General features: G+C 35.5%; 1 protein-coding gene across 15 annotated transcripts in view; it reads left to right on the top strand.

Annotated features, from left to right (window-relative positions):
- TERB1 (telomere repeat binding bouquet formation protein 1) overlaps window positions 1-14,176 on the top strand; it is a 49,720-nt gene that overhangs the window by 4,706 nt on the left and 30,838 nt on the right. For 14 of the 15 annotated variants that reach the window (XR_013373714.1, XM_077885996.1, XM_077886023.1 and 11 more), the window contains 6 exons: window positions 5,836-5,946; window positions 6,129-6,257; window positions 9,559-9,690; window positions 10,377-10,437; window positions 10,525-10,640; window positions 10,732-10,854. Coding sequence is in view for 14 of the 15 variants with exons in the window: in XM_077885996.1 (XP_077742122.1) it covers window positions 5,836-5,946; window positions 6,129-6,257; window positions 9,559-9,690; window positions 10,377-10,437; window positions 10,525-10,640; window positions 10,732-10,854 (672 nt within the window). In the remaining variant the exon portion in view is untranslated. The remainder of the gene's footprint in view (window positions 1-5,835; window positions 5,947-6,128; window positions 6,258-9,558; window positions 9,691-10,376; window positions 10,438-10,524; window positions 10,641-10,731; window positions 10,855-14,176) is intronic. The other variant, XM_077886035.1, reaches the window with a different exon arrangement.

The following is a 14,176-nucleotide window of genomic DNA, read 5'->3' as shown; positions in this document are numbered from 1 at the left end:
CAAATCCTTGTCTCCTGGTCTGCTTCTGGGGAAACTCAATTAAAACAAAATGGAAGAGAGAGATGCAGGATGGGGTTGGAGGTTTAAAAAAGGCTGAAGATTTGGGATCCCTGGGTGGCGCAGCGGTTTGGTGCCTGCCTTTGGCCCAGGGCGCGATCCTGGAGACCCGGGATCGAATCCCACATCGGGCTCCCGGTGCATGGAGCCTGCTTCTCCCTCTGCCTGTGTCTCTGCCTCTCTCTCTCTCTCTCTCTCTGTGACTATCATAAATAAAAAAAAAAAAAAAAAAAAAAGGCTGAAGATTTGAAATAGCTGTTGAAAATGGCAGAGGAAGCGGAAGAGGAAGGAAGCGGAAGAGAGCTGACCATGGATGGGATTGCTGAGTAGAGTTAGGGATTATAACTTGGAATGCATACCAAATATTTGTAATGGCATAATTAATTTTTTCCCTTTAGCAATGCCCACATTTGGGCTGAAAAAGCAGAGAAAGGAATGTGTTTTTGAGTCATGGTTAGGATTATAGGACATCTTTACTAGAAGAACAAGTAGTCAAAGGAATCTTAGCAAATAATGGTTGAGGTGATGAATCATGGGATCTAGGATGAATAGGGAAGGAAATGAAACTAGAAGCCTCAGTGGACAGGAGTAAAGGCATTAAAGATCTTAGGGGTCAAGGAATAAATATAAAAGGGACACCTGGGTGGCTTAGCGATTGGGCGTCTGCCTTCTGCTCAGGGCATGTGATCCTGGAGTCCCAGGATCGAGTCCCACATCGGGCTTCCTGCATGGAGCCTGCTTCACCCTCTGCCTGTGTCTCTGCCTCTCTCTCTTTGTGTCTCTCATGAATAAATAAATAAAATCTTTTAAAAAAATTAATAAGGAAGTAAGACAGTTGAAAGAATTACGGATAATATTCCAAAAGTGAAAAAATAGGTTTGAGAATATTACTGGTAGACCTGTTCTGACTAATGACAGAGGCCCAAAGTTTGGCCTTGAAAGTGAGTAGCCAAATTTACATACAGTTTGAGATTTAGAAAAGAGAAACTGTCTCAGGGATACCTGGGTGACTCAGTGGTTGAGGTCTGCCTTCGGATCAGGTTATGATCCCAGGGTCCTGGGATCGAGTCCCACATTGGGCTCCCTGTGGGGAGCCTGCTTCTCCTCTGCCTGTGTCTCTGCCTCTCTCTCTGTGTCTCTCATGAATAAATAAATAAAATCTTAAAAAAGAGAAGGGGGACTTTCTCTTTCCCAGTGTCCATATTAGTTACCCAAAAGAACTGAGATTGGGGTTACTTTGGTCATTCAGACAACTGCAAAGCATACAAGTAATTTGATTTTTGTATATAGAATAGCTTTTTTAAAAATATAATTGACATCACACACAATTTGCCCATTTAAAAGACACAATTCAGTTGTTTTTAATATATTCACAGTGTTGTATCATCATTACAATCAATTTTAGGGCATTTTTTTTATCACCCCCAAAGAAACCCTGTACCCCTTATTGGTCACATCCCAACTGTAGGCAACCACAAATCTATTTTTTATCTCTAGACTTGCCTATTCTGGACATATAAATTGAATCATACAATATGTGGGCTTTTGTGGCTGTCTTCTTTCACTTAGTACAATATTTTCAAGGATTATTCAGGTAGTTTCAGTATCTTCATTCCTGTTTGTTGCCAAATAATATTCCATTGAATGGATATATCATATTTTGTTTATCCATTCAAGAGGTGATGGAAATTTGGGTTTTCACTGTTTGGAAGTTATGACTAATGTTGTGAACATTCATGTACAAGTTTTTGTGTGACATGTTTTCATTTCTCTTGAGTATATATCTAGTAGTAGAATTGCTGAGTCTATGATAAATTTATATTTGACCTTTTAAGGAACTGCTACACTTTTTTGCCAAAGTGACTGTACCATTTTACATTCCTACAGCAATGTATAAGTGCTCCAGTTACTTCAGATCCTTGGTCAACACTTGTCATAATCTGCCTTTTTACTATTGTCATCCTAGTGGTATGTGAAGTGGTATCTAATTGGGGTTTTGTTTTGTATTTTCTTAATGACTAATGATGATATTGAGCATCTTTTTGTATACTAATTGACATTTTGTAGATCTTCTTTGGAGAAATGTCTATACTTCTTAATTTGGTTATCTTTTTGTTATTGAGTTTTAAGAGTTCTCTATATGAAAAAAAGTCCTTTTATGTTCTGAACACAAGCCCTTGATCAGATACCTGATTTGTAGATGTATTCTTCCCTTCTGTCAGTTGTCTTTTCACATTCTTGATATCTTTTGAAGCTCCAAAAATTAAAATTTTAAGTCAAATTTCTCCAGTTTTCTTTTATAACTTGTACTTTTGTATTGTATATACTTGAGTTTTTATTTTCTTCAGGAAGTATTGAAGAAACTAGGTTGCATAGGCTGGAGAAGATAAAACGGAGTTGCAAATGTCATTAGGTGCTTTGGGAAGGGAGGGATTATAATAGAAAACATCAAAGTAGAAGAGGGGAGTACAGCGAGGAATAGAGGAATACACGAAGAAGTTTCTTGTTTTCTGCCTTTGTGCCTAGAATTGAAAATCACCCTGCCCCATCAAAAATCCTCTTGTGTTGGGATGCCTGTAAAATCTTTAAAAAAAAAAAAATCCTCTTGTGGCATATTGTTGATGATGAGTGGTTTATTGCTATCCATACAGCCAAACTAACCTTCTTACAGTCTCTGTTAATGTAGAATATGATCAATAAATGTTTGTTGTTGCTCCAAGACTACTTAGTGATAACCTTTGTACTGTGGTTTTTCTAACAAATTGAATCATGAATAATTTTCTTGAACCAAATTGTCAGTTGAATTTCTTTTAAGAGGAAGACTAAATATTGACAATAGATACAAGTTTCTTTTAGTGTGTTCCTCTGTATTTTTACCTTTTCTCTTCATCCTATATTTTTGAGAACTTTAAGTGTTAATTCAAGCATTATGTCAAAATATACATACAATTTAATTTAAATCGTTAAAACCAAGAGAAGAAATTGTTTAAAGGCTATAGTGAAATTTTTTTTAAAAGATTTTATATATTTATTTATTCATGACAGACACAGAGAGAGGCAGAGACACAGGCAGAGGAAGAAGCAGGCTCCCTGCAAGGAGCCAGATGTGGGACCCGATCCTGGATACCAGGATCACTCCCTGAGCCAAAAGGCAGACGCTCAACCACTGAGCCACCCAGGCGTCCCGATAGTGAAGAATTTTATAGGAAAATGGAAGTACTGAAATCTTACTATACTCAGTTGTGCTAGTAGCTCTTTTGTAGATTCCGTCAGATGATCTATATAGAAGGTCATGTTGTACAGGAAGGCAGATAGTTTTACTACTTCCTTCCTAATTTGAATGCCTTTTATTTCTTTTTCTCACTTCATGGCACTGGCTAACTCTCTAGTAAGATATTAAATAGAATGTTAAACAGAATGACATTGGCTAGACTCCCAGTACAATGTTAAACATTTCTGTCTTGTTCCTGATCTCAGGGAAAAATAATTCAGTCTTTTTCTCTTAAGTATTATGTTTACTATAGGGCTTTTCTTCTTTTTTATAGATATACATTTTTAGATTGAGGAGATTTTCTTTTCTTCCAAGTTTGCTGAATTTCTTTTTATCAGAAATGAATGTTGAATTTTATCAAATGCTTTTTCTGCATCAATTGAGTTGACTATATGATTTTACATGTTTGTCATATTACACGAATTGATTTTTCGTATCTTTAGTCAACCCTGAATCTTAGGATAAACCCACTTGGTCATGATGTATTATTATTTTAATATGTTTTTAGATTCAGTTTGCTAAAATTGTTTAGACTCTTTACATGAATATTCATGAGGGATATTGGTCTTAAGTTGTCTTTTGTCTCTTTCTAATGGCTTTGGTTTTCGTATTAGGGTAATGCTGACCTCATAGAATAAGTTGGGAAGTATTCCTTTTCCGTAAACTTTTGGAAAAGTTTGTGTATAATTGGTAGTAGTTTTCCTTAATTTTTTTTTAAGATGTTATTTATTTATTCATGAGAGACACAGACTGAGAGAGAGAAGCAGAGACACAGGCAGAGGGAGAAGCAGGCTTCCTGCAGGGAGCCCGATGTGGGGCTTGATGCGGGGCTCTATCCCGGGACCCCAGGATCACGCCCTGGGCCGAAGGTAGGTGCTAAACCGCTGAGCCACCCAGGGATCCCCTCTTCCTTAAATGTTTGAAAGAGTTTACAGATGCAGCCATCTGAACCTGGAGTTTTCTTTACAAAAGATTTTGTTTTGTTTTGTTTTTTTAAGGATTTTACTTGAGAGAGAGCGAGCTAGCACAAGTGAGGGGAGGGGCAGAGGGAGAGGGAGAAACAGACTCCCTCCTGAGCAGGGAGCCGGACGTGGGGCTCCATCCCAGGACCCTGAGATCATGATCTGAACCGGAGGCAGATGCTTAACTGAACCACCCAGGCACCCCTACAAAAGGTTTTTAAAATATGATTTTAGGTTTTTTCATAAGTATAGTACTATTTAGATGATTTGTTTCTTCTTAGGTGAGTTTCCATAATTTATGTCTTTCTTAATGATTTTATTTAAGTAATTTCAACACCAAACGTGGAGCTTGAACTTAAAACCCCAAGATCAAGAGTTGCATGCTTTACAGACTGAGACATCCAGGCGTCCCTAATTTGTGTCTTTTAAGCAGTTTGTCCATTTCACCTAAGTCATTGAATCTGCAGATAAGTTGTATATAACTATCTTTTGAATATAAATAGAATCTATGATGATGCCATTTCTCTCATTCTGTTATTGGTAATTGGTGTCTGTGCTCCTATTTCCTCATCAGTTTGTCTAGAGATTTATCAGTTTTATTGATCTTCTCAAAGAAACAGTTCTCTTGTTTTTCTGCTTTAATCTCACTGATTTTTGGCTTTGATCTTTATTTCCATTCTTCTACTTTTAGTTTAACTTACTGTTATTTAGTTTATTTTTTTATTTTATTTTTTAAATTTTTATTTATTTATTTATTCATGAGAGAGAGAGAGAGGCAGAGACACAGGAGGAGGGAGGAGCAGGCTCCATGCCGGGAGCCCGACGCGGGACTCGATCCTGGGACCCCAGGACCGTGCCCTGGGCCAAAGGCAGGCGCTAAACCACTGAGCCACCCAGGGATCCCCTAACTTACTGTTTTTATAGTTTCTTAAGATGGAAGCTGAGGTCATTGAGACTTTTCTTAAAAAAAAAAAAAAAAAAAAAGGATTGTATTTATTTGACAGAGATAGAGCACGAGCACAGGTAGTGGCAGACGGAAGGGGAGAAGCAGGCTCCCCACTGAGTAGGGAGCCCAACATGGGGCTCAATCCCAGGACCCTGGGATCATGGCCTGAGCCAAAGGCAGACATTTAACTGACTGAGCCACCCAGGTGTCACAAGACCTTTCTTCTTTTATAATATAAGCATTTAGCATTGCAAATTTCCTCTCAAATACTGTTTTGGTAGCATCCCACAAGTTCCAATATATTACATTTTCATTTTTTTTCAGTTAATTTCTAAATGACAGATGTTTAAACCAATGTAGTTTTATTTGAGTTTTGTATTCTTATATTTCATGCAAAGGAAAAACCAAATAATTGTAAGTATTTCAAGTTATTTAAGGAACATCTTTCTTTTATGTATCTTTACTGTTTGATTATAAAAGGAATATATACTTATTTTAAAAACAAACATAAAGATATATATCTAAAAAGTGAACTTTAAATGGTTAATTTTTTAAAGGAAACATCTGGTTTTTTAAAAAATGAAATTTTTGTTCTTTAGAAATGAAGACTGACCTGAACTTACTATTGGAGTGCCTGAAGTATCAAATGGACAACCCTTTCTCACAAAAGGAAGCTTTGGTCACTATTCATTCAATTTGTCAACAAAACAGTAAGACATGATAGTGTATTTTTATCTGTTATTCTAGTTCTTTAGTATTTTGATATGTGAAATATTCATGGTTCTTTCTCTTCAACTCAGTTACTCTACATGCTATGTTGCTATGTTCATGTGATTTATTTTCTCCTTAAAAGAATTATAATATGATTTATGTTTTGTCTTGCACCCTATAGGTAATGCAGGTGTTTATTTTCGGGAAATTGGTGGTTTGATGTTTATAAAAAACCTTGCAAAGTCAAGTGAACATAGCATGGTAAAAGAAGCAGCCTTATATACATTAGGAGCTGTTGCAGAACAAAGTGGTAAAACATGAAAACTTTTTTTCGTTATCCTTCAAGCATTGTGTTATATTTCAACAAACTACTAAAAAGTAATTTTAGAATTAAATTCCTTTTTTACGTGTCTGGATAGTTTTATCCAGGTATTTTATTTTATTTCATTTATTTACTTATTTATTTATCTATCTATCTATCTAAATTCATGCATGCTAAATATTTTATTTCATGTATTAACTAATGAAGGAACCAGTAAAATATGACAACTGTTTCAAAAGCAATGACAAAAAAACAACATAGGCATTTGGGAATACTGAAATAGATTTGTAAGTAGGCACAAACTGGTCAATATCCATAGGGCAACAGTCAGTTGCATTTGACTGACCAAAATGTTTTCCCTTTCTGCAGTCAATAACCTGGGGCACCTGGGTGGTGCAGTTGATTAAGCATCTGACTTTTGATTTTAGCTCAAGTTATGATCCCAGGGTTGTGAGATCAAGCCCTGCGTGGTGCTCCACGTGAGATTCTTTCTCCCTCTCCTTCTGCCCTCCTGCTCATGTGTACGCTTGTGCTCTCTCTCTCAAAATAAATAAATCTCTTTTAAAAAATGAATGACTTGGATTACTATCAGTTTTCTACAAATTACAGAGATGTAAAATAGCCCAAAGACAGTGAAAGACTTAGATAATCTACAAGGGTGTGCTAGATTGGACATTCAGTACTCATTTTTGTTCATTTCAAAATCCTTCACAATTTTTCTTGCCATTAGTTGGAGACTTTTTTTTTTTCACTCTCTCACTGTGCTTAGCTTTTTTTTTTTGTCATGCAGAAGTCTTTTATTTTTTTACAAAAATAGAATTAGTCATTCTTTCCCCTTTTTGCTTCTGGATTTTGAGTCATAGGAAAGTTTTCCATACTCTAAGGTCCTAGGGGAATCCAGCCATGTGTACTTTTGGTACTAGTATAGTTTTATTTTTACTTTCATATTTTCCTTTTTAATTATCCTGGGTTATGGCATGATGAATGCTCCAGTTTAATCTTTTATCTTTTTTATGTGGCAGTCCAGCTATTCTAACACATTAAAAAGATCTTTTTCACATTGATTTAGATGTTATTAATGTTTCATGAATTTGCCTATGTAGTGGGTCTACCTCTGGTTTTTCTATTAAGTTCATTCTCCATATATCTCCATATTTGAAACAAAAGACAAAGATAACTACAACATCTTGTATGTGGATAAATATACTCTAGGTATGGAAATTTATGTAACGTATTTTTATAGTATACCCAAAATGAAGTTGAATCAAAAGTATTGGTTTGTCAAACAACTTTCTATTCTTAAATTTTTTTAATGCAACACTTGAACTCATGACTCTGAGATCAAGACCTGAGCTGAGATCAAGAGTTGGATGCTTAGCCGATTGAGCCACCCAAGTGCCCCTAAAATTTTCATCTGTAAATATTTTTTCATCAGTTGGTAGGAACCAAGCTGTGTGCTAGTCATTGGGATAAATGAGACACTGTTCTTGCCTTTGAGAGAAAGTCTAATAGGTGGTTCTAAATAATTGATAAAATACTAATTATATCTCTGTGTTCAAATCATTTTTTAAAATATTTTATTTATTTTTTTAAGGTTTGTTTTGTTTTGTTTTTAGTAATCTCTGCACCCTGTGTAGGGCTCAAACTCACGACCTCAAATCAAGAGTTGCATGCTCTTCTGACTGAGCCAGTCAGGTGCTCTCAAATGATTTTTTAAAAACTCTGTTTATTGTATTATTATATCACACACACACACACACACACAAAACTCTACTGTAAGGTATCATTTTGGCTTTTTGGAAAGATATTTTAATTTCTAGAAAGTTCTTTTTTTTTTCTTTAAAGATTTTATCTATTCATGAGTGACAGAGAGAGAGAGAGAGAGAGAGAGAGGCAGAGACACAAGCAGAGAGAGAGAAGCAGGCTCCATGCAGGGAATCTTACATGGGACTTGATCCCGGGTCTTCAGGATCAGGCCCTCAGCTGAAGGCGGTGCTAAACCGCTGAGCCAACCAGGCTGCCCAATTTCTAGAAAGTTCTTAAAAATAGCACAAGCATCATTTGTCTATTTTCTTTTTTTTTTTAAGATTTTATTTATTTATTCATGATAGACATAGAGAGAGAGGCAGAGACATAAGCAGAGGGAGAAGCAGGCTCCATGCTGGGAGCCCGACTCAGGACCCGATCCCAGGACTCCAGGATCACACCCTGGGCCAAAGGCAGGCGCCAAACCGCCGAGCCACCCAGGGATCCCATTTGTCTATTTTCTAAAGCAGGTTACTGAATTTTCTAAAATTTTTCTTTTGCTGTGTTTTACTTACTCCTCTTAAATTTTTTTTCCTATTTGATTTTTTTGTTAAGTTTTTATTAGAAATTCTAGGAGATTGTGTACATATTTTAGAGCCTCAGTTAAGTATTTCTGATTAAGGTACTGCTTTTTTGGTCTGTTAATTGAGTAAGCACATATCAATTTGTCAGAAATTTTGTTGCATGACTAATAAATGTCAATGAAATGAGATCTGATTAGGACATCTGGGTACCTTGGTTGGCTAAGCATCTGCCTTTGACTCAGGTAACGAACTCAGGGCCCTGGGATCAAGCCCTGCCTTGAGCTCGCTGCTCAGCAGGAAGTCTGCTTCTCTCTCTCCTTCTGCCTGCCTTTCCCCCTGCTTGTATTCTCTCTGTCTCTGTCAGATAAATAAATAATATCTTTAAAAAAAATTGAGATCTTGGGGGATCCCTGGGCGGCGCAGCGGTTTAGCGCCTGCCTTTGGCCCAGGGCGCGATCCTGGAGACCCGGGATCGAATCCCACATCGGGCTCCCGGTGCATGGAGCCTGCTTCTCCCTCTGCCTGTGTCTCTGCCTCTCTCTCTCTCTCTCTGTGACTATCATAAATAAATAAAAATTTTTAAAAAATTGAGATCTTGTTGAGAACTGTTTGGCAACTTTATTTTTTAAATTTTTATATTTATATAAAATTATATTTATATATAATATATAAATATATATTTAAAATTTATACTTACATAAAATAAAGATTTTATTTATTTATTCATGAGAGATGCACAGAGAGAGAGGCATTGATATAGGCAGAGGGAGAAGCAGGCTCCATGCAGGGAGCCCTATGCAGGACTTGATCCTGGGACCCCAGGATCACGCCCCGAGACCAGGCAGATAGATGCCCAACCACTGAGCTACCCAGGTATCTCTCTTTGGCAACTTTATATTTTGTTCAGCATTTTTTAAAACTTGTGCTAATGCATAGAAATTGAAATTTTTATTTTTCAGTTTACTGTCAGCAGACTTTGTGCACTTCAGAATTGTTTGAAGACTTAACTTCGTTCTTAACTAATAATGATTCAAACACAAATTTGAAAAGAATGACTGTCTATGTTATTTTGGTTCTAGTTTCAAATAATAGTAAGTACATTCTTTTATGTTGTAGAAACATTTTAAAAATAATACATTGAAATAGCCATTCTCCCTTTTATTCTAGTCTTTATAAATCAGTGTCTTTTTTTTTTTTTTTTTTAAGTAGGCTCCACACCCAGCCTGGAGCCCAACTTAGGGTTTGAACTCAAAACCCTGAGATCAAGAGTCGGACACTTAACCGACTGAGCCACCCAGAAGCCCCTATATCTTACTAACTTCTGAGAACTACTAGCTTTAAAGAAAAGAGAATAGCATATATTTGTTTAATATTTATTATAAGAAATAGGTAAAGTGATTTGGCTATTTAAATATTAAATAGCATTGTAAAGGAACAGCTTTGAAAGCAAAGAGGGATTTGATGATTAGTTTGGTTGTTTTCCACAGAATTAGCCATTTAGTTGCTGTTTACTGTATCAGCCAACAATGGCCTTAAATTCCATGTAGCTCTTGGCTAAAATTTCTTTCATTTTTGTAGGAAATTTGAATGCTGTCATTCTCTGAGCATTGACAATGTATAGTCGTGATTACAAATATTTCTCTATTGTAAATCTGTGTTTGTAATACTTTAAAGTGATTATAAGTTGCTTATTAAAAGTACTACTTAAATGTTTTTCACTTCTGCAAAATTATTTATAACAAAAGCCATATTGGTGCATTACATGTCTTTTTTTAAGGGAGTGGACAAACACTTGTAAGAGAAACTGGTTGTATTACAGTTCTTACACAGTTGTTCAGGTAAGAAAACAAATTTTTTGTCATTATTTATTGCTTAAGATTTAAACACATTTGTATTAATTTGCTGCCTTTTTTTTAACCAAATAGGACAGTTCTTTCAAAATATGAGTTGGATTTGTCGGATAAAAATACATTCCAGAGCTATCAGTTATGGTCTTCAGTGTGTAGTACTTTGTGTGTCTGTGTTAACAATCCTCAAAATGGTAATTATCTCAAATATTTAAATATAAAAAATAAAAATAAATTGATATTTTCCAAATATGTTAAAACACAATTGACTTTGTCTTCTTTCAGATGAAAATCAAATGCTTTGCTGTTCACTTTTTCCGCATGCTAATGACTGGCTAATAAATTGCATCAAACCTGAGGTAATTCGCCCTATTTGTTCATTTATTGGACTGACTCTTGCAAATAACAGTAAGTATTCATTATTCTTTGGTTTTGCTTGAAGAAACATAGTTCAAAGCATAACAAAAACTTATTGAATTAATTATTAAATTAATTGAATTAAAGGAATAATTTAGTATACTAAGTTGGGTCATTTTGGTTGCATTTAGACTATTACAGATAGGAAAATCTTGAAAGTAGATATGGTTAGGAAGACAAGTGGGAAGATGGAGGTAGCAGCATAGTTTTGAATCTCTCCAGATACCTTTACAAAACAGAACAACTAGATAGGAAATCTAAAGCCCACAGAGTTTTAATTTAATTTAATTTTAATTCTCTGATCACATAGAATTAAATTAGAAATGAATAAAAATGAAACATCTAGAAAAGTCCCAAAATCTGAAAATTAACTCAGTGCTAAAAAAAAAGACCTAAAGGGCAGCTTGGGTGGCTCAGCGGTTCGGCATCTGCCTTCAGCCCAGGGCATGATCCTGGAGACCCAGGATCAGGTCCCATGTCGGGCTCCCTGCATGGAGCCTGCTTCTTCCTCTGCCTGTGTCTCTGCCTCTCCTTCTCTCTCTCGGTGTCTCTCATGAATAAATAAATAAAATCTTTAAGGAAAAAAAAAAAGACCTAAAAAAAAAACCCCAAAAATCAATGAGTAAAGGAATAAATCATAAAGAAATTAGAAGTGTTTTTAACTGAATGATAATGAAAGCACATTTAAAAATTCGTTTGCTGGGCAACCCTGGTGGCTCAACAGTTTAGCACCGCCTTCAGCCCACGGCATGATCCTGGAGACCCAGGATCGAGTCCCACGTTGGGCTCCCTGCATGGAGCCTGCTTCTCCCTCTGCCTTTGTCTCTGCCTCTCTGTGTGTGTGTGTCTTTTACGAATAAATAAATAAAATCTTTTCAAAAAATTGGTTTGCTAAAAATAAATAATTAATGAATAATTAAATAAAAACTGGATTGCTGCAAAAGCAGTGTTTGGAGGGAAATTTATAGCACCATAGTTTGTAGAAGGAAAGAAGAAAGATCTCAAATCAGTTATATTAGTTTCCATGTAAGAAACTAGAAAATAAGTTAAACTCAGAGTAAAAAAATAGAGATCAGAAACCAGTGCAATAGAAAATAACAGAATAGGGTAAAAAAGTCAATGAAACAAGAAGGTAGGCCTTTAAAAAAATCAATGAGATGGATTCTTTAGGGACACCTGGGTGGCTCAGTCAGTTAGGTGTCTGCCTTCGGCTCAGATCGTGATCCCAGGGTCCTGGGATTGAGGCCCATGTGGGCTCCATGCTCACTGGGGAGTCTGCTTCTCCCTCTCCCTCTGCCCACCCCCTCCCCACTTGTACTCTCTCTCTTTCTCTGCTCTCTCTTAAATAAATAAATATAATCTTAAAAAGAACAAAAAGGAAATAAAAAGAAATGGATCCTCTAGCCAGACTAGCTACAAAATAAAAAGAGAGGCCCCAAATTACTAATATCAGGAATAAGAGGTGACATCACTCTAGATCTTAACAGATATTAAGAGGATAATAAAGGAATAATAGAAACAGCTATGCCACTGAATTTGAGAACTTGCATGAATTGGATAGATTCTTTGAAAGACACCAACCACCAAAGATCTCTCAGAAGAAATAGATAATCTGAATATTATTATTTGGATTAAAGAAATTGAATTTGTAGTTTAAAACTTGAAACAGGAATTTCTGGGCCCTGATGGGTTTACTAGTGAATTATGCCAAACATTTAAAGAAAATAAATTCTACATAACTTTCCAGGAAACACTTGGAAACTTGGAACACTTGGATGAAACACTGCCCAGCACATTTTAATATTTTTATTTTATTTTACTTGAATACTCTCTACACCCAATGTGGGGCTCAAACTCACAACTTCAAGATTAAGAGTTGTATGCTCTAATGACTAAGCCAGCCAGGCACCCCTTTGCCAACACATTTAGAAGGTCAGCATTATTCCCTCACTAAAACTTGAAAAAGACCTTACAAGAAAGCGGAGTCAGTATCTTTTATGAACACAGGTACAAACATCTTAACAAAACACTAACAAATCAGGGACACCTGGCTTGCTCAATCAGTAGAGCATGTGGCTCTTGATCTTGGAGTCATTAGTGGATGCAGAGTTTACTTAACAAAATTTCAAAAAAATATATAATTAAAAATTTAAAAATATTAACAAACCAAGTCCAGCAATATACAGAAAGGATAATATATATTAGGACCAAGTGACATTTATCTTACAAATGCAAGATTGGTTGAACATTGGAAAATTTACCTTATTCTCAGGCTATGACAGAAAAGAAAAGCTATACAATAATCAAAAAAGATGCAAGGAAAGCTTTTCACATAGTTCAACATATATTTGTGACAAAAGCTTTTGGTAAACTAGGAATAGATAGAACTTCTCAGTGTGATAAAGGGCCTGTACAAAACATTACAGCTAACATATTTAATGGTAAAAAACTTCATGTGCCCCTCCCCAACTCCAAGATTGTTAAAAAACAAGAATGTCCACTCTCACTGCTTTAACATCTTCCTGAGTGTTGTTCAAGTCAGTGAAAGAAGTCAAGAAGATAAAAGGCATAGAATTTGAAAAGGAAGAAGAAAATACAGTATTTATTAATACATGATGTGATTGAAGAATCTACAATAAAGCTACAGGAATGAATAAGTGATTTTAGCAGGTTTTAGGATACAAGGTCATATACAGAAATCAACTGTATTTCTGTATAGTAGCAACAAGTAATTGGGAACTTAAATTATTGTTTACAATCATATAAAAAACTACATATGAAAAAAAAACTACATATGGATATATTTAATGAAATTTGTGCGATGTCTGTATGCTGAAATCTAGGAAATGTTGCTAAGATAATGAAAACCTAAATTAATGGGAGATATATACTCATTGATTCTAAGACTCAGTATTATTAAATGGCATTTCTCAAATTCATCTCTTGATTCAAAACATCCCCCATCAAAATACTAGCAGACATTGCTGTAGAAATTGACAAATTGATTCTAAAATTTACATGGAAATGTAAAAGGACCAGGATAGTCAATACTGTTCTGGAAAAGGTCAAAATTAAGGGATTTATATTACTTGATTTTGATACTTCTCATATAGTAATCAAGAAAATGTGGAATTGGTATAGGTGTAGACAGATCAATGGAACAAAATAGCCCAGAAATAGACCCACACATATATAGTTGTTGATTTTCTACAAAGATGCCATAATAATTCCATGTGGGAATTTGTCTTTTCAACAAATGGTGCTGGAAACAGTGAATATCTATACACATAATATGAATCTCAACCTTAATTTT

Source organism: Canis aureus, chromosome 3, assembly GCF_053574225.1.
Source record: "Canis aureus isolate CA01 chromosome 3, VMU_Caureus_v.1.0, whole genome shotgun sequence".
In the NCBI taxonomy this organism is placed as follows: domain Eukaryota; kingdom Metazoa; phylum Chordata; class Mammalia; order Carnivora; family Canidae; genus Canis; species Canis aureus.
Note: the sequence above shows the minus strand (reverse complement) of the source record. Positions and strands in the feature narration are given on the sequence as shown.